We start from the raw sequence: 18,869 nt of genomic DNA on the forward strand, positions 1-18,869 counted from the left end.
AGAACCTTATTTTGGGTTACAAATATGGCTTTCTTGCCAGCCCTTGCTCTGGTGAAGTTAACATAAAAGCTGCAGCTACGCTGGATTAATTCCAGGCATTTGGTAACTGGAGACAAACCTCACTGATGCAAGGGGAACCGACACTTCCTCCCAACATGTGACTCAGAGCCATCATTTCAGCGCACACTGCTTATTTTGAGTAACTCAAAGTACATCTCCTTTGTGTAAGGTGTACTGTTTGATACATGTGAGAAATTAGACAGGAATGATAATGCAACATCATCTGTCACAGCCTGGGAAACCCTGGGAAACCCCGGGAAACCCCAACACAGGGTAAACTAGGAATGAACAGAAAAACATAAAGGTGTGGAGAAAGCCTGTATTTCCAGGTGTAGTTAGTAAACACAGTGGTCTCAGAAGGTAAAAGAGTGGACAACAGATATCTCGGAGGAAAGGCAGCAGCATCTGGGACCAACAGAGGAGGAAGAAGGGGCTGGGGTGCCCTGGCTGCCATCCCCCAGGCAGGCCCTTGGCTCTGCCCCGTGCCCCGCGGGGGAGCACCCCAGAAAAGCCTGAGAAGCTTCCACTCCTCAGGTGGTGTTCTTGTACGCTTGGGGCACCCCTTGGCCACCTGTGAACACCCTGTGACAAGAAAAAGCTGTTTACCTGAAAAGAGGTTCAATTTAATGAACCAGGGCTCTTACACAACACATGGGACACAGAAAGCAAACAACCATCCTCCCAGACAGATAGCAGCTACAACCCAGATGCTTTCTCACAGAATTTTAGGACATGTTCTTTCTCTCCTTGGGCAGCATTTCAAGGGTTAAGGGCCAGGGCAGGCAATGCAGACTGTGCTCAGGCAGGAGGACAGCCTGCCCCGAGTCCTTGCTGGGCATCCTTATGCATACCTTTTTCCGTATATGGTTGGAAAGGCTCTTTTCAGAGAAGATCAGTGCTACCTTCTCTGTATTAGTGTATAATGGGGCAACCAACGAGGCACAGAGAGGTTGAAGTGACTTGCCTGGCACCACCCAGCAAGACAACAACACAACCAAAATGAACCCCACGGACTCCAGAGCGCCGGTCCAGTGCTCTGCTGCTCCCTTGACCAGCCTTCTTCCTCAGGATTAAGTCTCTCCTCTGGACACCTAACAGGGCACAAGACCAGCGCAGACTAACATGGATTGCAAAGCAAGTCACTGGTTTTCATGTTACAGCAGAGCTGTGTATTTGGATGCTTCCTTTTACTAACGCTAGGATGCTTTTAAGATTTCTCTCTTAATATTGCACGTAAAGACTTCCATTAAAATTACCATGCCGTTCCCTGAGGTGTGGGTGGCACATCACATCGCGGCCACTCTGGAATGGCACCTGTTCCCTAAAACACTCTCAAGAGTGAGAATCATACTGGAGACAAATATTTGATCCAAAGGCCTATAAAAGCACAAGGAACTCAGTCTATCAAGATGACCAATTCTGAGCAACGTCTGCAGAGAAACAATGACATCCAAGGCTCGGCCTAAGGTTCCTCAGGTCCGGAATATCCCGCTAAAAGACAAAACAGGAATTTTCTTCGATTCCTGCAGCTTTCAAGTATCTACTCATATCTTCATTGAATGCAGAAGAGCCACAGATTAATACAAACGGCTTTCTTCGACAGGAATTTATTATCGTCTTCATCAAGTCTTCATTGAGACGACCAGTGTATGTGTTTTCCTGATAGCTCCAAGGAAGTTTTTCCAGTGAAGTTTCCTGAAAAGACAAAAGGTTTGCAGTGTGCCATGTTGAAAAGGACAACTGATTGCTTACAGCCAAGTCTTCCTCCTCCCCTCAGAGTACTGATCGGGACGTTTTTTACCCTTGTGACTCCATCTGGGTAGAACTGACCCTTCCTGAGAGCTGCATTCCTCTTCAAAGCCCAGATCAAATCTTTCCCTGCCATGGGACCTGTCTACTTACTCAGAGGGGACTGAACAAAACGAGAGTGTAACTATCACTAATAAATGCCGCAGAACCTTCTCCTTTGAGAGCAACTTCCCAGCACGCCTTTTCGATTCCCAAGTCCTACGTCCCAAGTCTATTCCTCTCCATCACCTCTCCCATTCCCAAGTCTCTTTCAGTCCCATCTCCCTTGACCAAAACTGAAAGAAGCCAGCCCTGCTCCAAACACAGCTCTGATCCCATGAGAAATGTTAAATCCCATGGTGCTAGATCCAGCGGGGACTCCTCTACTGCTATTAATTAGCAGCAGAAGGTGCTCAGATGTGGTGGTGACAGGCAGCAGAGTGAAATACTGAGACAGACAGATATATAATCCTTAAAGGGAGGATGCACCAGTCAGTGTGGGACTACAACAAACCTGCTAAAAGAGAAGAAAGGGAGAGATGTACGTGCAGGGCAGACAGTGTTGACAGGGGTCAGGTGGGTTTCTTGCCCTTCACTGACTGAATTTCAAGACCTCCTCACGCTCTCAAAACAGCACTGTCCTGAACAGGGTATTTAAGCTATGTCACCAAAGACAATTACTGGTTACGCTCCTACAGACCAGCTGAGAGGGTGCCTAAGTCACAAGTACTTTTCCCTATACCCAATCTCAACTTGCTGAGGCCATACGTGGAACATAATGTATGAGGCAGATCCACTATGAGAGAGACATAAAATGATTCATCTGAGAAACTAAAAATGCAATGGGATTCATTCCCTTAGCATAAATAATTCTTTCTATATCCTCATTTCTGAGGGAAACAATTTTCAACTACCAAATCCATGCGGAACACAGGCAATGTTGGGACCAAATGGAAATGAAAAAGACTGCTCAAAATGCAAGACCACTGAGAGGTATGCCCTTATCCCATGGCTTTGGCAGAAAAGATAATTTTACAGAGGGGAAAACAACTTTAAGAAGTTTAAAAATGGGTCAGCTGGGAAATATAATTGCTGGGAAGTTGGTGCTAACATACTAGAAGAGAGCTCTAGCCATGAGCAATGAACGCAGGATAAGGACAGATTAAGGAACCGCTATTAGGAAAGAAGAAATAGTTTATTTGCTGTCAAGTTTTCTTTGCACAAACGTTTAGGTGCAGCAACAACGGTCTGAAGTTGGGTGAATAGTCAACAGTGACTACGAATCAGGGGGTCTGTCCCAACAGAACAGCTACCAAGGAGGTAAAGAGGGACAAGCGGTGACAGTTGCTTCCCTGATATTCTCCAGACTGGCAGCAGTGTGAGAATACGTAGCAGATTTAAGAACAGCAGCTACTGGATCACAAAATAGCCTCAATGACTGGGAAAAAGTGGGGGAGGCAGAGGCTCATCCAGCACACAGAACCCTCACATGAACGCGCTTCATATCCATTTGTTTACCTGGCTTAGGACGTAAAATATCCTGATGTTCCAGTATCGAGCCAGATCCTGGAGAAGAGGTTTTAAATAAATTTTGTCAAAGGTACGGAAGCAGCCAACAAGAGTTACAAAGGTTTCATCCTCTTCATCATCTGTTATGGACTGGAGGATGGGAAGCATTGGTGCGAGGCCAGTACCAGATGCCAGCATGAGGAGCTCTCCATGCTAACAACAAAACAGAGAACTTTGAATGAGCTGTGGTGACTGAAAATGGATGTGCTGATGGTCAGTTCCTCCTTGCTGCCACACTGGTAAAGGGTCCCTTGAGAGAGAACATATCAGATGGTCATGAAGTGGTAAATTCAAATCTCAGAATGCATTTTTTCCGCAAAGTATTACAGATAGCACTTCCAGCATTTACACATCAAATCTAATGAAACCAGATTTTACCCAAATATAGTAATTTATCCTAACTTTAGCCTTGATTTCAGTTAATTTATATTTCAGTTTCAATTCTGCAGCACATTTTGCTGACCCACTGCCTGTTGTTTTCTCACTGGAAATGCTCCCTGTGTTTATCTTGGATGCTCCAAACTACAATCCTGAATGTTCTTTGCAGGAAATGGTTTCTTCTTCATCCTGATCTACATATCTTCCTGGTGTTCTTTCTTCAAAGAGCTACCAGCAGCGCACAGTGCTTCCCACCTGCAAGGGGAGTCATTCACTCTACTCGCGATAGGGATGCTCAGGCAGTAAGGTGCTGTGCGTAGGAGGACAGAAGGTTCCCAGCTCTTTCCCCAGCTGCCAGACAGTACACCGATGCCAGAAGTGGGACTTAAGCCCTGTTAAGCGCAGAGGCTGCTCGTGCCCTGTTTTGACTGGGCAGTTTATTGTGAATGGATCTGATCTGCCCGAATCTGAATCCTATTCTACTGGCAGCAGACAGAGGTAAAAGAAAAATTTACTATGAAACTTTTAATAAATAATAAACAGTTCTTCTCCAGCAAGTTGTTTTAATGATTGCTCAGGTGCTTTGCAAACTGCATGCACACAGATCACCCAGACAGCCCCTGAATGCAGCCACTTCTAGGCATGACTGCCATGTTCTGTCCCAAACGATTATCTGGACGCTTTTAAGAAAAGAAGGGAACAGTAGCCCAAAACAGCAGGGAGAGTATTTCAGGACGCAGAACGCAACTGGTCTGCATGGAGCTTGGCCACTGGGATTTTACAGCCTTATTTTTGTTGTTGTTGTTGGGGGGTGGCAGGGGGAGAACAATGCTTTGGTATCTTAATGACCAGTGTTTCAATTCTGCTCTTCATTTGAAAGGTCAGAATTTAGCAATCAAATTAGGATGTGTGAGAAGCCTTCCCCTGAAACCGGATCTGCCTTTCTTTGCAGGGAGCCTAGTATCAGCAGGTGGGATCAACATTTGCAGAGTGGCTGGGTGACATGACACCTCACTGGAGCTGCCACAGTTCAGGGAATACCCAAGGGAGAAAAAGATCAACACCTCTCCTTCGTTCATGCTCAGTCACAAAACAGCTACGTGGTTCACACAAGGCAAAAACCAACCCACACTCATTGCTGGTGCAAAATAAGTTCCCTTTGTTAAACATATCAGGAAGTTCTAATGCAAATGATGAACAGAGAGCCTTGCTAATATTTTCCAGTCTCCCATCCACCACCCTGTCCTCTTCCTTCTTAAATATTCTGCAGTGCAATAAGGTGTACTTTTTCCAATTGACTGCTAATGCTGTAGCACTGTGCAGTAATCCAGGAAGTCCCTAAAATAATCATGAAAACAGTAATCAAATTGATGTCTTCCCTTTGGAGTATTAAACAAAGCTAGCTGCCACAAGCTGAAACATCCTATGTCTCATAGGGAACTAACCTTATTAGGTTGATATGGGAACCCTCCAAACGGCCCACGCCAAAAGACCATGTCTCCTTTTTTCCACGTTTTTATGTATTGTGACATTAGCCCAGCTTCATAGCACTAATAAAAAACATTGCACAAAAGAAAAGAATAATTATACTCTGTTGGAAAGTTTCCCAGCTTAAAGTCAATTATAAAGTTATCTACATTTAAACAAGAAGGGGACAAAAAAACATTTCATGCATTTAAAAAGAAAGAAAGATCATTCTATTTGAAAAATAACTCAAAGTTATACCCAAAACAAAGACATTTAAATTAAATCATACTGGATCCATTCCAGCTTCACTGTAATGTAAACACAACCCACTCTCATGCAGTCTGAATTTCCAAAACTGGAAAAAGCTTATCAGAGCTCTTGCTTACAAAGCACACAGAAAAGAGTGTCTTGAATGTAAAGTACAGTCCAAGCCTTCAAGCGTTCTCCAAATCTCAGGGTATGGGGTCTGGAAATGCCCTCTGGGTACTGATAGTTATATAAACACTGCATAGCTCTTGCTTTATTTCAGCCTCTCAGATGCCGTGTTGATACAATTAGTGACCCAAAGTCAGGTTACTCATTTATACAACTCTTGTTTTCAGAACAGATCATCTGGATGCTAAGGGATGCCTTCACATTTTCAAAAAATTATGTTAATTTGGGCCTCACAGAAGAAAAACATTAGCAAAATCTGCCTTACTTTCTACCAGGCACAAACAATATTATCTTGGCTTTTGCCTGGAGGAATGCTAACCTCACTCATGACTGATGAGGAAGGGTCAGTGCTTGCTAGAAACAGAGAATCAAGAAGAGGCTGGAAAATGAAGGGCTCAACCAAGCAGCCTTGTTGCTATGTGCTATATGTATATGTATGTCCTATACATATGACCACTTTACAGTTAATAAGAACAAACGTGCACAGAAGAATGGCCACAGTCTATAGGATCTGGCCGGATAACAAGGGCTGGTCCAACCAGAAAGAGCAGATAAGCCCAACAGCTGCAGCAAACTGGTCTCGCACAGAGGCGATGCCACTGATAAGCCTGAGGAAGAGCAACACAAGCAGACGTCAAAAGATGAGATGCGATATAAGCCTTCGAAGACTCTAGCCCGCAGGAAAGAGGTGTATTTTGGGGTATTTTCTACACGCACATTGGACAGAAGCCCAGCTCCACACCCCAGCGCCTTGGCTGGCCACCAAGCTGCACTGCAGACAAACAAAACTGGTGAACCACAAAGAAGCTAAGAAAAAGCGAGCGAGCAAGCGTGTGCTTGCAAGCAGTGTTAGCTAATAAAGAACACAGATGCTCCTCCCCTCCTAACAACCTCACTTAAACAAGATACCTGAAGTATTAAGAACTATTAGCACTAGCTGTTACATTCAAAAGGTAAATGCGTAACATACATCCAGGCTCGGAATTACTGTCAGAAACATTTTGTGTTCAGAAGGCTCTGGGCAGGTACTAAGTCTCATGCAAAGACTGTGCAGTTGCATCAAAGGAGCAGTATGTTATACCTACCTTCTTCAAATACATACAGAAATCCAAGGCAAGAGCAGAAAAGTCAGCCCCACTTACTGCCTAGTCCCAATGGACCAGGGTAATGGAAACTAAAACAATCCCCCTTTCACCAAAATTATTTCAAAAAATTGAAGTGAGAAGTGATTGAGTGGGTTTAAAATGAATTTTTCTAAATAAAAAGAAAAAAATAATTATCTCCTGGGGGAAAACTTCAACACCCAATTTTACATGGAGAGAAACCCTAACATTATAAAATCATTCAAAAAGAGGGTTATGCTCTGTAAATGGCAACTCCCTCACTCTTAACTGTAGTATCACAAATGCAATGCTATAATAACAGGAGACAGAAGGGTTTGAACAGTGCTTGGATTGCATAGTAATAATAATAATATAGTACTTTCCAAAATTGCCTGAATAGTGTGAAATATACCACAACCTACAGAGTGAGTTATAAAAATGGCTGCTTTACACTGGGTGTTACCAACCTCTTTTGTCACTGCCAGAGAATAACTATAGCTCCCTTCGGGATGAAACGTTCCATATAAAGGAAAGGTATCATTACAATCATTACTATTATTATTGAAATGCAAAACCTGTGAGTAATAACCAAGTATACATGAAATTTCACAGTCATCCTGTGAACGTACCCTATTAATGCAACTCAAATGCAACATTTCTCTCCCCTACCATACACCAATTGCCACAAGAATGGTGAAATGACCCTCCTACAGGTGTCCTATAAAAGCTGTACACTTTTCTAAAGAACGGGGTTTGTGTTAGAATGTACAATGCATAATAAACCCCAAAATGTGAAATCCCAGAATACAGGCAGAGGACAAGTGGTCACTCCCTGCAAGCCACCTGGGACACCCAGTAGTCGGAATTTCACACCTATACTGACGTCTGTGTCTGCCCTGAGGAATCACTAGTGACATACAAATGCTGTATCAGGAAAATCTTCAATTCGATATTCTCCACACAAAGTCATAATTTATGAGGGCCCTGCAGACTTTATTCAGACAAATTTCCAGCCAATTTCTCCTATAAAATCCTTTTGAACTCCACCAGCATTTTGTGGTAGCCTCCAGAAAGGCCAGGACACTTGTCCAAAATGGGGCTCTGTCACCCCAGCCACCCTGATAGGTGTAGCCTGTGCCCATGGGCCACCTCTCTGCCCCATGGGCCATGGAGACCCTCTCAGACTGTGGGCAGCTCCAGAGCGCTGCCTGCAAACCAGAAAGAGCTGCCTACTGTCCGTCTACATGTTTAAACAAAACGAAAAATTTTTCTGAGGAGTGTTCTTAAAGCAAAATACAGGGGGGAGGGTAACAGCGGGGCAAAGACTTCCCAAAAATCAGTGGTTCAACTGGGCTGACAATTGGGTGTGATTTCAAAGACATATTGAAAAAGCAAAATGAAATCGGGGAAGTAGAATGGGCTCTTTCCACACTGGTGACCACAGGGCTCCCGAGAGGCTCTCCCAAGTGCTTAACAGGGCTTATGCTGCAAAGCACTTGTTTGTGTGCCACCTTCCTCTGCTTTCAGTTTTGTGGGAAAACCTGCAATTTTTATCAGCAAAGCACAACTGCTTCAAAACAACACAGAAACAGTCCATGAGGGATTTGAGTCTCACTTGAAGCGCTGACAGCACGCTTGGTTCCCGAAGAAAACACATTCCCCAGCACCTTAGACTCTAATCCATATTGTACAGGCTTACTTACTTTCATTAAAACTTCAAAGTACCCTTCTGCATTCCCTGGGCTAATTGGAGTATAGGCTCGCTGGACCTCCAAACCATTCACCATTCCTCTGAAGAGAGAAATATAGGAACCCACTGTGACTTGGGTCATTGACTGGCATTACCAAACTTCTGCAGTTCTCTGGGGAGACGAGGGAGGCAGCAGGTCCTCTTCCCAGTGGCCCAGCCTGTGCACAGATGCAAAACATTTCCTTTCCAGAGGTAAAAATCCAGGGGGAACATAATGGCTAAATGCACCTTTTGTTTTCACGGTGGTGGCTCCAGCTGTACCACACATTCAGCTCTTGGACACACTCCTGGAAGGATATTTGAGCTGTTTTGTGAGAAACGGCCAAATGTGCAAGAGTGGCAAAGGGGAGAGAAAAGGCTTTCATGGTAAGTTTGCTGTCCCTTTTGGGCTGGGGCCTACTTTCCTTTCTGTGTTCGGACAGCATCTGGTAATTAAATAATGAAAGCTAGGGCACAGCCTCGACCTGAGGTCTTCTCAATATACACTGTATTTTTTCTGTGAAGTCTTCTCTTTCTATAGAATGTATCCACCCTGCTCCATACTACTGACTACGGTAATTGATTGAAGTGACCAAACCTTTTCCTCTGCTGCATTATGAGAGATGGCTGCAGGGAGAAGCGTGTACTTTCAGCAGCCAGCCAGCTGTATACATCAGCTGTTAACGTACAAATAACGTCAACAGATACAGATCAATGGCATCGTAACATGAGTTTTTCTATCTGGCAGTGATCACCACAGATGGCTGAGAGACATAAACTTTTCCCAAGTGGTCCCTTTCTGGCAAGCAACAAACTACACTGGAGGGTTGTTTTGTTAGAAATCAGTCAGGAAACACCTGAACACCAGGGGTAACACCCCGGGTGCTGAATTACCCCAAGATATAGGGCCTAAAATACTGAGCTCTGGGGTAAGTGCAGCTCATTGTCTTCATTCCAACACGCTGGAGTAAATCATCTGTTGTAACATCTATTCTTTGAGTCTTTCTTTCTGCAAATGGATTTTCTTAATCACACCTAGTTCTTTCTGACCCACCGACACAAGGATAATGCTGAAGAAAAATACAGCTTTGGAATGGCTTTTACCATAAAATTAGTAGAGCTAGCGAGCTCACAAGTTCTTTCATCTGTGTCATTGTGAAGGTATAGAAATTATGATTTGCCTGGTATGAAGCCTTTGTCTATTGACAAAAATCTACGTATTAGGTTACATAATGCAGACTGTTTAACTAGCACAGAGAACAATACCTTAACACGATATGTTGTCCTAAACTCAATTGCAGACTGCTATTTCCCGGTAATTCAAATTTGTACTGGTAGGTGTCCTCTGTTAGCTGCTCCACCGAGCTAATGTTGAATGCAGTAAATGTATCTGGATTCAGTTCTGAATTATTGCTCTGCAAGAACAACAATAAATAATTACTTGGTTAGATGGTGTCTTTTATTATTTCATTTTTCTTTGGAAGCAAACGTGCGTGCTAATTTAGTGCCGGAGATACTCAGGACTCCAGAAGAACATGTATTAAATGTGGGGCCCAGTGCAAATTTCAGCTCTCTGCTGATTCATTATCATGTTCTGCAGCATGCACTTTGGGATCTTACATTTCCCCCCCCCTTTTTAAATTACATTTTTACACCTTCCAGCAAGGTCATCCTAGTATGACTCACTGCAATCATTTTCTCATGTCTAGAAACAAACAGAAATAATACTGCTAAAAGAGCTGAGCGCTGCTTTGGGGGCAACTTTGAAACCTACTGATGACCACTGCAAATAGCAAATATTGCTAGCTGTTTCAACGCTGATCATTTTTGCTTGACCCAGCATAGTTAATGTTATGTAAAAAGGCACTGACAAGCTTAAAATTATGCTCTGAAGACAACTACTTCATCACACACAATGCAGCTTTTTTCATCCTCAAAATACAAGTCTAAAAAACAGGTACGGATGGAACAGGTCAGGAAAATGGAGCTTCTCTGAGGAAAGTGTCAGAGAAAATTGTGATTCTTGTACCTTTCACCCATTCCCACTTTCCAAAGAGGCTGGCTCTGGCTGGCTGGGGTACCCCAGCAAGGAGAAGCTGCAGACCCAGGGCTGTAATGCGACACCAGGGCGAACTCGACACTTGGAAAATCACATTACAGCAGGGAGAGAGCAGGCAAGGGGGAGGGTGGCTGTGAAGGCAGAGTTTGGGGAATTGCGTTTACAGCCTTCTCTTAAGGCACTGCTTTAATCTATTGCTGCATCCCTCGCCCATCACCACAACCCCACACGCTAACAAGTACGATCAAAACACTGGCTCTAGGACGTGATGAAGATAAATTGACCTGCTCCTTCTTTTCCATGAGGAGGCTTTTGTCTTGCTTTGCTTTGGCCCTTTCCCATTGTGCAAGTTCCTTCTCATACACATCATAGATGCAGGGCTTGCAGCCGCTGCCGCAGCACTGGGATGGAGAAGGTTCCTGGGGTTTGAGAGCCAGCCAGTCGTCCTCATTTCCACTCATTGTCTGCAAAACACAAGCCCTGCATCAAAAACAGCACGATGAAGAGCAGCATGCCCTCATCAGCCAAGCATTATTTGGAAAAGGACTGAGAAATCTCTCTCGAGCATCTTGCACGTGTATCTCAGGGGACTCAAAAAAAACCTGTCAGCTGATACAGTGCCTGCAACACTCCATTTTCGTTCAAGTGCTCGCTGCCTCTGCATTGTCCGGTGCAGGAATGTCAGACATCGCAGCTGCCAGCCCAGAGCCGCACAGCAGACCCCAGCCCAGCCTCAGGCTCTGCTTCCCAGCCTGGCTGCCTACTCAGAGCTACCTCCAGCAGCAGCAGGCACACGCTTATTCCTGCTTGTTCTCCTGTGGCGATTTCCAAAGGAAGAGCAGCCTGGTCACCCGGAGCTGAAACATCTTAAAAATCTGCACCTCAGTCAATGAGAACGGATAATAAACCCCAACTGCCAAGATGTGGCCTGCTGGAGCACTGCTTTAAAATGGGCTGAGGGTAGCAAGCTGAAGGTGGGTATTAAGAGCCAAAAGACTAGAGGCAAACGTGGTAAACTCACAGGCAAACGAATGAACACTTTGGTTATGAGCTAATTTGAGTCTGGTTTTAAATGCAGACATGTAGGAAAGGGCAAGAAGCCCATGAAGTGCAATTTTTATCCCTTAGCACTTGCTACCTTGGGTTCAGACAGAGCTGTACCTGGTGAAGGCTCCTCAAACCAAAATCGAGATCCTGACTTCTCGGGGACTCTGCTGGTTTTGCACAACGCTTGGGTTAGCGCTATTCCCAATGCATTTGTATCTGTATCATTTAAACAAAAGGAGGTCCAGAGGAAATTATAAAGCCACAGGTGACGAGACTGAGGAAGCGAACACTTAGCACTTAGAACAGCTTCATTTTCAAGGTGAATTAATTAACTAACCTTCACCCCTGCAACACAAATACGCCTATTCTAAGGGTACGGGGGGAGAAGAGGGAACCAAAAGGCGAGTGGTTTTGCTTTCCACAGCAGCCAACGGTTCCATGCCCCCACAGGACTGGGGGCCCCGAGTGCCTGAGGCTCCTCTGAGGGCTGTGAGGAGGGGGACCCCGAGCAGGCCGCGGGTGGAGCCCGGGGATCCCACGATCGGGGCTGGCCGCGTTTATAGTTTCGAGCACTTACTGTGCGTGCCCGGGGGCTTGGGCATGCCGCCCCGGGAGCAGTGCAGACCCGTCCCCCGCCCCGGGGCCCAGGCCCAGGCCGGGCCCCACACAGCCGGTCTGTAGGCACCGGCGGCCCCTGGCCGCCAAGGGTCCGTCTCCCAACTGCCCCCCTCCCCCGCAGGAGAGGAGGCGTCTTCCCCCGCCCGCCCCCCAACTTACCAACATAACACCTACCCTTCATTCGCCGCCAGGCAATTTGCCGACTATCCCTTACTGCGGGAGAGGGGGGAGGCGGGGGGCTGTTCGCCATTGGTCGTCGCTGTTGTCAGTCACCATGGGGGGGGGAAGGGAGGGGGGGTGAACTCGCCCGCCGCGCTCCCGCCGTGCCGCGCGCGCCAAGATGGCGGCGGGCAACCTTTGAGGGACCGGCAGGATGGCGGCGGGACCGGTGGCGCTGAGGCGGGCCGGGGCGGCGGCGCGGGGCTGCGGTGTCCTCACCCGCGGCATCCTCACCCGCGCGGGGCCGCCCCGTCCCCGCGGGCCGCTGCCACGCACGCCCTGGACCACCCGCGGGCCGCCGCCGGAGGAGCTGGCCCGGAGGGTGGAGCGGCGGCCGGTGCGGGAGCAGGTGGAGCTGGACACCATCACCTACGCCGAGCGGAAGCACTTCGTGCCCGGTCTGGCCCGGCCGCGCTTCCCGCCCTGGGACCGGGGCTGGCATGACCCCTGGCACTCTCCGGGGCCGCGATACGAGGAGATGCCGCTCTACAAGGAGCGCGGCTGCTACATCTGCCACCAGGCCGTCCGCATGCTGGAAGGTACCGGCCCGGCCGACCTTCCTCCGGGGCCTCCTCGGCTCGGGCCACTCTGCTCTGTCCCCCCAGCGCTGCCCCGGGCCGCGCAGCCTGTTCAAGCACTTACCCTTCACCGCCAGCCAAGGTTTTTCCTCACGTAGTGCGAAAAAACCCCACAGGCAGCGGAGAGCCCGCCCTGCCTCGTGAACTAACTGCACTGTCAGCCTGTTGCCAGCAGCCTCAGTAATACTTTTTTATTTTATTTTTAAAATTTTTTACAAGGAGTTCGGCAAGCGCAGTGGCTCACCAAGACGAAGCTGGTGGAAGGCTTACCCCCGTCGGTGCTCAGCATCATTGACAACCCGGCTCACCAGCTCGAGGGCCACGAGGAGAGGGTAAAGCGTGCGATCTCGCACGCGCGGTTCTGGGACACGATGGAAGTTGCTCCCAGGAGAGAACATTATTGGTAAGTCCTCAGTCATAGGGAAAATCTTGCTGCCGCGTGGTTGTGGCTTTAGCATAAGCCGGTCATGGAGCAGGTGACTTAAGAACCGGAGTTTTTAACACTACAAAGAAAATTCATACATAGACCTAGTGTTGAGAGATTCACTTACTGTGCAAAGCTGTTAGACCCTTTTTATCGGCTTGTCAACTTGTAAAACAAAAACAACCAACAACCACCAAAAACCCCAGCACTGAATCTTGACAGGAGTACCAATGTAAACACATACTCTACATTAAAGCTGCTTTCAGGCCAAGGTCTGTGTTTCAACTTGAGATCTACTTCTAGCTGATGCACAGTGTCAATTTTTAAATAAGCAATGGTAAGCATTAACTCTGCCAACTTGGAACAGGACTGTTGTGTGGGATATTAATCTGAAATCTGTATTAGCTGTTTGGAAATGTTAGGCTATTATATGTTTTAAAAACAGTAATGTTAACAGCATTCATGTCCCAGAAGCATCTGCCCGCCATTATGATCAGACTTTTTTATGTAACTATTTTTTTTTCTCATTCTAAAGCCCAGTACTGTTTGAAGATTTGATACATTTATGTCGGTTAATGTCTGTGAAGTATCCTTCTCTGGCTAAAAGAATGTTGGCTAGAAACTACAAGATATCAGCTACGTGGGAAAGAGGTTAGTTGCTGCTGTGGTGAAGCATTTAGCTCTTTTCAGTAATGTAAAAGAGGTAACAAAGCTGCTAGCTTTAAGGCTGAGGACTTGGAGAAAATGAAGCAATTTCTGGAACCAAGTAAGTCTTTCAGGTTTAAGTAGTGGTGTAAGGATGGGCAGCCTTGGAAGATGGCAGGATATTTGCCCTGAGGAGACTATTGTGTTAGACAACATCAACAAGGCGGCAGAAGAAGAGAACCAGTGCCGTAGAATTGATTGCTTATTTTTTTGTGTCCAAAATCTGTACTGTTGTTTTTCTACATATGTTTATTTAGGAAACTAACACCAGCAATTAACATTGTTATTTTAGAAGAAGAACCGATAGCTGAGCTACTATGTAAGTTTAGTTTAGAGGTGAGGGGATGAGAGTGAGCCTTGCAGGACACGAAATTGCTAGAATGCTTCTGCCTGAAGGAAAACATACGTTTTTTCCTAATGTTATTTCGGCAATGTTTGAATGTAGCTTAATTTCCCTCCCCAGAATCCATTCTCCTTCAGGTCCGTGGCCTGAACGGAATACTTATGAACTCTATGGCCCCAATACCACCAGTAGCCTCCAAGGAGGAGATACTGGCCACTGAAGAACATGTTCTGGAGACCTTCTATCCCATCTCTCCTACAATTGATCTTCAGGAAGTGAATGTGTACAAAGAGCTCAACGATACAGGTAGATCTCACCATTGATAATAGTTTTCTGTCAGACCAAGTGTTCGGGTTAACCTGGAGTCCTTGTCCTTCTGCGAGACAGCTGTGGGTAGGGGGTGGATGGGACAGTAGCTGGGCACGGGGTGTGCAGTGCAAGTGCAAGAACTTCAATCCCAGCAAATTAATAGTCCCTGAAGATAGGGGAGAAAACATTGGCTGTGCAGTCTCGTACTGAGCGATTCCTGACATGACTATCTGCCTTTTAGGTTTTAGAGATGGTTATCCATACTCTCATCCTCACACTCTGTTCTTCCTGGAATCGGCCAACGTTCGTACTAACAGGTTCAGACCAGAACAACTTCGTGCTAAAATGCTGATGTTTGCTTTCGGCAATGCGTTGGCAAAGGCTAAGGTGCTGTACGGGGTACGTATCGGAGACTGCTGCTGACTCACTGGGCCTTCGTTCTTTCCCTAGCGCTACAGCTAGTGGAGAGTCGTGACATTCCCTTGCTGTGGCATGTTACAATAGTTTTCAAATCTGAGCTTCCCAGTCCAGAGGCCTAACTCTAACCTTCGGGTATGGTTATGATGTCTGCTGATCCAGAAAACCATCTCTTGGCAATGAGCGTGTTTGTGATGTAATGTGCATTAGAGTGGTAATGGGTAGGAACCAGGGAGTAGGTTCAACTGCAAAACTCTAACCCATCCTGCAGCTCAGTATGTAAATTGATACTTCATTGCTGGCTGAAGGTGGAATTTTAATTAAAATACAAAATCTACATTCAAAACTTGTTTGACTAGAGTAATTTTCTGGGCAAGGTAACAATACATTTATTAAAATCTTGGCTTTAAACCAAGTAGAAGATGCAGAGTCAGCAAGTGCTCATACAATTTTGGTGGTAACTGGCTTTTTAAACATTCTTCCCCCCCCCCCCCTTTCCTTCTTTCCTAGAACGATCCCAAGGTTTTGGAGCAGCCAATAGTGGTGCAAAGCGTTGGCACAGATGGCCAGCTCTTCCAGTTCATGGTGTTCCAGTTAAATACAACAGACCTTGTCTCTAGTGATGGCATAAAAAATCTAGTCTGGATTGACTCCGATCAGAATCTGTATGAAAAAGCCCAGTGTATTCCAGAAGTCAAGAAGAGAGTTGTTACGGTAAGCAAGACTTGGGAAACAGTCCTGGAAATCCTTTCACCTCTGCTGGAGGTTTGAAAGCTGGCATAGAGCTGCCGTGCGGATTTTAAACCAGCTGAAGGGACCTGACACAGGCACTGGCCTTGTTCTTACTTAGGCAGGTGTTACTGACAGGGGGTATTTGTAGCGCTGGTGTACCGCATCGCCTGCAAGCTGCATGCCAAGCAAGTTTAATATGAACCCCTACATAAAGATATCCCCATCTGTAATCTACCAGCTCATAATACGCTTGTTTAAAATCAGCTCGTGCTCTGATGAAGGAAGTGCTTACATGCGACTGTCAGCTTCGCTGTAGAGTAAATAGAGCACGGTGCTGTCAGCCCTGGTTACGCTGGGAGGGTGTCTCAGTTTGATGGGCAAAGGCTTTATGCCGTTGGAGATGTAGACCAGTGGAAGTACCTGCGCACAAACCCATCTGGGGAGGGAGGGCAGGCGCAATTTGGAAGCCACCACGTCTGGAGTCTTATTCAAGTGTATTTAAAGCCGTTGTTTGTCTACATTAATCACTTCACTGCAAACTGAGCATCCATGGCTTTTTCTCTGCAGAAGCCCGCTGGAATATATGGCTTTCAGCCAGACACATTCAAGAAGTTTCTGGCACTGTATCTGCATGGAACTGTGTGAAATTCAGCTCAAATGAAAATACTTCACCAACTGTACCTGCTGCTTCTCTTTGCCAGAACCGTCACATAATTAAAGAAAGGTGGATTAATTTACTTTCAAAAATAAATTATATTGTTACTGAAAGTAAAATTTTTTTTTAAAAACCAAATTGTGCATGAAGAAACCCTTTCATTTTAGGGACTCACCTCTGGGTTCGGGTTAGAGGGAGTCATCAAATGCATCCTCCTGCACTTTTCTGCCGTTGCCTAGAAAGAACATAAGCCAGTCATTATTCCTCTGCGCAGGTTCTGCTCTCGGTGCGCTTTTGCACAGAGCTAGACTCAAACCTATTTTCCAAGGTTGCTTTGAGTACCTCTGAATGTGGTGTGTGTGGAAGAGACTTACAAAGCTTCAAGAGGGGAGCCTGAGACATAAGCCTTTTACATTCTGCCTGGCTTTTACTTTGTTTTTCTCCTGGCTGCTTTGGGACGTATCATGCTGCCCTGCGCTTAGTTCCCAAAGCACTTAATCGGTGAGATTGCTTTGTTGGATCTATAGAACTGCAGTTCTTTTATCCCCCAATCCTGAATGAAGAGACCTATCCATTTTGGGAAAGTGGTGTAGAATGTAGCGTGAAACTTTGGTGCCTGGTAGCTGGTATTTGCCGCTAAAAACACAAAGGAAGAATTTCTTCCTGCCACACAGAGTTAACTGAGCAGGAAGCGTGTTCTTTTTAAGATGGGGGGATTAGTGTGGGTTTTGTAAAATGAAGGCTAAATTAGCTCCAGCCAAATGTAGAATGTTTTGCAGTTCTGCACTGATCCCCTCCAGCACATGGGAAGGAATAGGACAGCCTGCGCTATTTTAAGGTGTGGAAGAGCATATTTCCAAAAAATTCCTCTGGCTTCAGTGTCTTGTGTCAGAGACTGGTCTGTGCTTTGTGATCCTCTCTGACCATCTGGAGGAACGCCCCAGTTGCGTGTTGCAGTCTCGATCCATCAGACAGCTCTACTCTGCAGGTTTCAGAAAACAGATTTTCACTAGTCAAAATTTGAGATCAACGGTTGCACCCAGTAAATTGGGCTGTAAGTTAAACTAACAAATCCCTCAGTAGTTTGGAGAAGATGCTCAGAAGAGAAATAATCTAGTAAGCATTGCATTGATCTAAATCATGTTAATTCTGCCTGCTCAAGGGGTGCTTAATTCAGCTTATTGATTTAAATCTGTTCAGATCTGTGATTTGCACCCGGTTATTTAGGAATATATTTTAATACGCTCGTGCTCTGTGGAGACTGTTCCGGTAGGTGTTTCTTTCTCAGGCTGTTGGCGCTCTGCTCTCTCACGCGGACCCTGCTGAACAGCTCTAGGCAACATCCCTCAGAGGATTCACATCCCCTCACCCTTCCAGCTTACCCCGTCCTGGGGGGGAAACCCTGTAGGGCGGCGTTCGCATTCCTGAGCAGAGCGTTTTCACCCAGGAAGCCTCGTAGGAGAGTGGCTGTGGTGGAGCAGGGGTGTGGAGAAATGAAACACCTCGTGTGCTTATGGTAGATGTGGGAATCTGTGAAGATGGTCTACATGGGAAAGAGCCAAAGTCCCTTTAGATGCTTTTACCTCTCAACAAAGACATGTCTATTAGCACAGGCAGTAGAAGAGGAGAAACTAAGTGAAGCTGGAGTCCTGCTGTCTCCAAGACTGAGCAGAGACAAAGCACAAGCACAGGGATAGATGGACTATGGCAGAACAAAGTCACTTCTGAAACATGCAGAAGCAATAAGATACGGGACGGTCAGCAGGTTATGAGAGGCATCAGGAAGCCACTTGAGATGAGGTGACCATACACAAGCATGCGAGGCCATGTCCCTAGTTTGCTTAGGGCACAGCTGATCTTGCCTGTGGTGGTGGGGGAAGCAGGACTCACATGTTACTGGCAGGTGCAGCTCATCTTTGTGCTGGGTAAGTTCCTCTGGGGTCCAGGAGAGGTACTTAAGAAGGGCAGAGCAGGGCTTCCAGCTTGGCACCTGGGACGGATGCTGAGGTTGGTCTGTGGTGCGGGTACGAGGTCTGTGAAGGCAGCCCTTACCGTGGACAGCCGTACATGCGTGTGTGGTGTCCCACTGGTCTTCCCAAGCACCCTATGCCTGGTTCACCCGCTCATTCCTCCAGTGTGACCTGCTGGAATTAGCCCAGCTGAGGGAGGTGGGACAGAGAACAGGACAATGGGTCATAGAGGTACATCTGGGTTGGCATCAATAAGTTATAAAG

General features: G+C 46.4%; 2 protein-coding genes across 2 annotated transcripts; one reads left to right on the plus strand and one right to left on the minus strand.

The window, feature by feature from the left end:
• Positions 1-365: 365 nt before the first annotated feature.
• CYB5RL (cytochrome b5 reductase like) lies at positions 366-12,313 on the minus strand. Its single transcript, XM_082484223.1, has 7 exons — positions 12,213-12,313; positions 10,873-11,052; positions 9,796-9,944; positions 8,504-8,591; positions 5,241-5,345; positions 3,367-3,570; positions 366-1,755 (listed from the first exon to the last, which is right to left on the minus strand). The coding sequence occupies exons 2-7, from the start codon at positions 11,047-11,049 to the stop codon at positions 1,552-1,554; spliced, it is 927 nt and encodes a 308-aa protein (XP_082340349.1). The 5' UTR covers positions 11,050-11,052; positions 12,213-12,313; the 3' UTR covers positions 366-1,551.
• A 289-nt stretch (positions 12,314-12,602) lies between these two features.
• Positions 12,603-16,767, plus strand: MRPL37 (mitochondrial ribosomal protein L37). The gene is made up of 7 exons (XM_082484297.1): positions 12,603-13,011; positions 13,270-13,453; positions 14,010-14,125; positions 14,643-14,828; positions 15,073-15,230; positions 15,759-15,962; positions 16,548-16,767. Exons 1-7 carry the CDS (start codon positions 12,627-12,629, stop codon positions 16,623-16,625), a joined length of 1,311 nt encoding a protein of 436 aa, XP_082340423.1. The 5' UTR covers positions 12,603-12,626; the 3' UTR covers positions 16,626-16,767.
• Positions 16,768-18,869: the final 2,102 nt, after the last annotated feature.

This window comes from Vanellus vanellus (assembly GCF_965231255.1).
Source record: "Vanellus vanellus genome assembly, chromosome: 5".
In the NCBI taxonomy this organism is placed as follows: Eukaryota; Metazoa; Chordata; class Aves; order Charadriiformes; family Charadriidae; genus Vanellus; species Vanellus vanellus.

What these genes read in the sequence shown, in the direction of transcription:
- MRPL37 (XM_082484297.1), top strand. Translation starts at nt 12,627, where the DNA reads ATGGCGGCGGGACCGGTGGCGCTGAGGCGGGCCGGGGCGGCGGCGCGG. An exon ending in GGCCGTCCGCATGCTGGAAG is followed by an intron (nt 13,012 to 13,269) that starts GTACCGGCCCGG and finishes ATTTTTTACAAG; the next exon opens with GAGTTCGGCAAGCGCAGTGG. An exon ending in CAAAGAGCTCAACGATACAG is followed by an intron (nt 14,829 to 15,072) that starts GTAGATCTCACC and finishes TCTGCCTTTTAG; the next exon opens with GTTTTAGAGATGGTTATCCA.
- CYB5RL (XM_082484223.1), bottom strand. Translation starts at nt 11,049, where the DNA reads ATGAGTGGAAATGAGGACGACTGGCTGGCTCTCAAACCCCAGGAACCT. An exon ending in TCATGGAAAAGAAGGAGCAG is followed by an intron (nt 9,945 to 10,872) that starts GTCAATTTATCT and finishes TTGTTCTTGCAG; the next exon opens with AGCAATAATTCAGAACTGAA. An exon ending in ACTTTGAAGTTTTAATGAAA is followed by an intron (nt 5,346 to 8,503) that starts GTAAGTAAGCCT and finishes GTTTTTTATTAG; the next exon opens with TGCTATGAAGCTGGGCTAAT.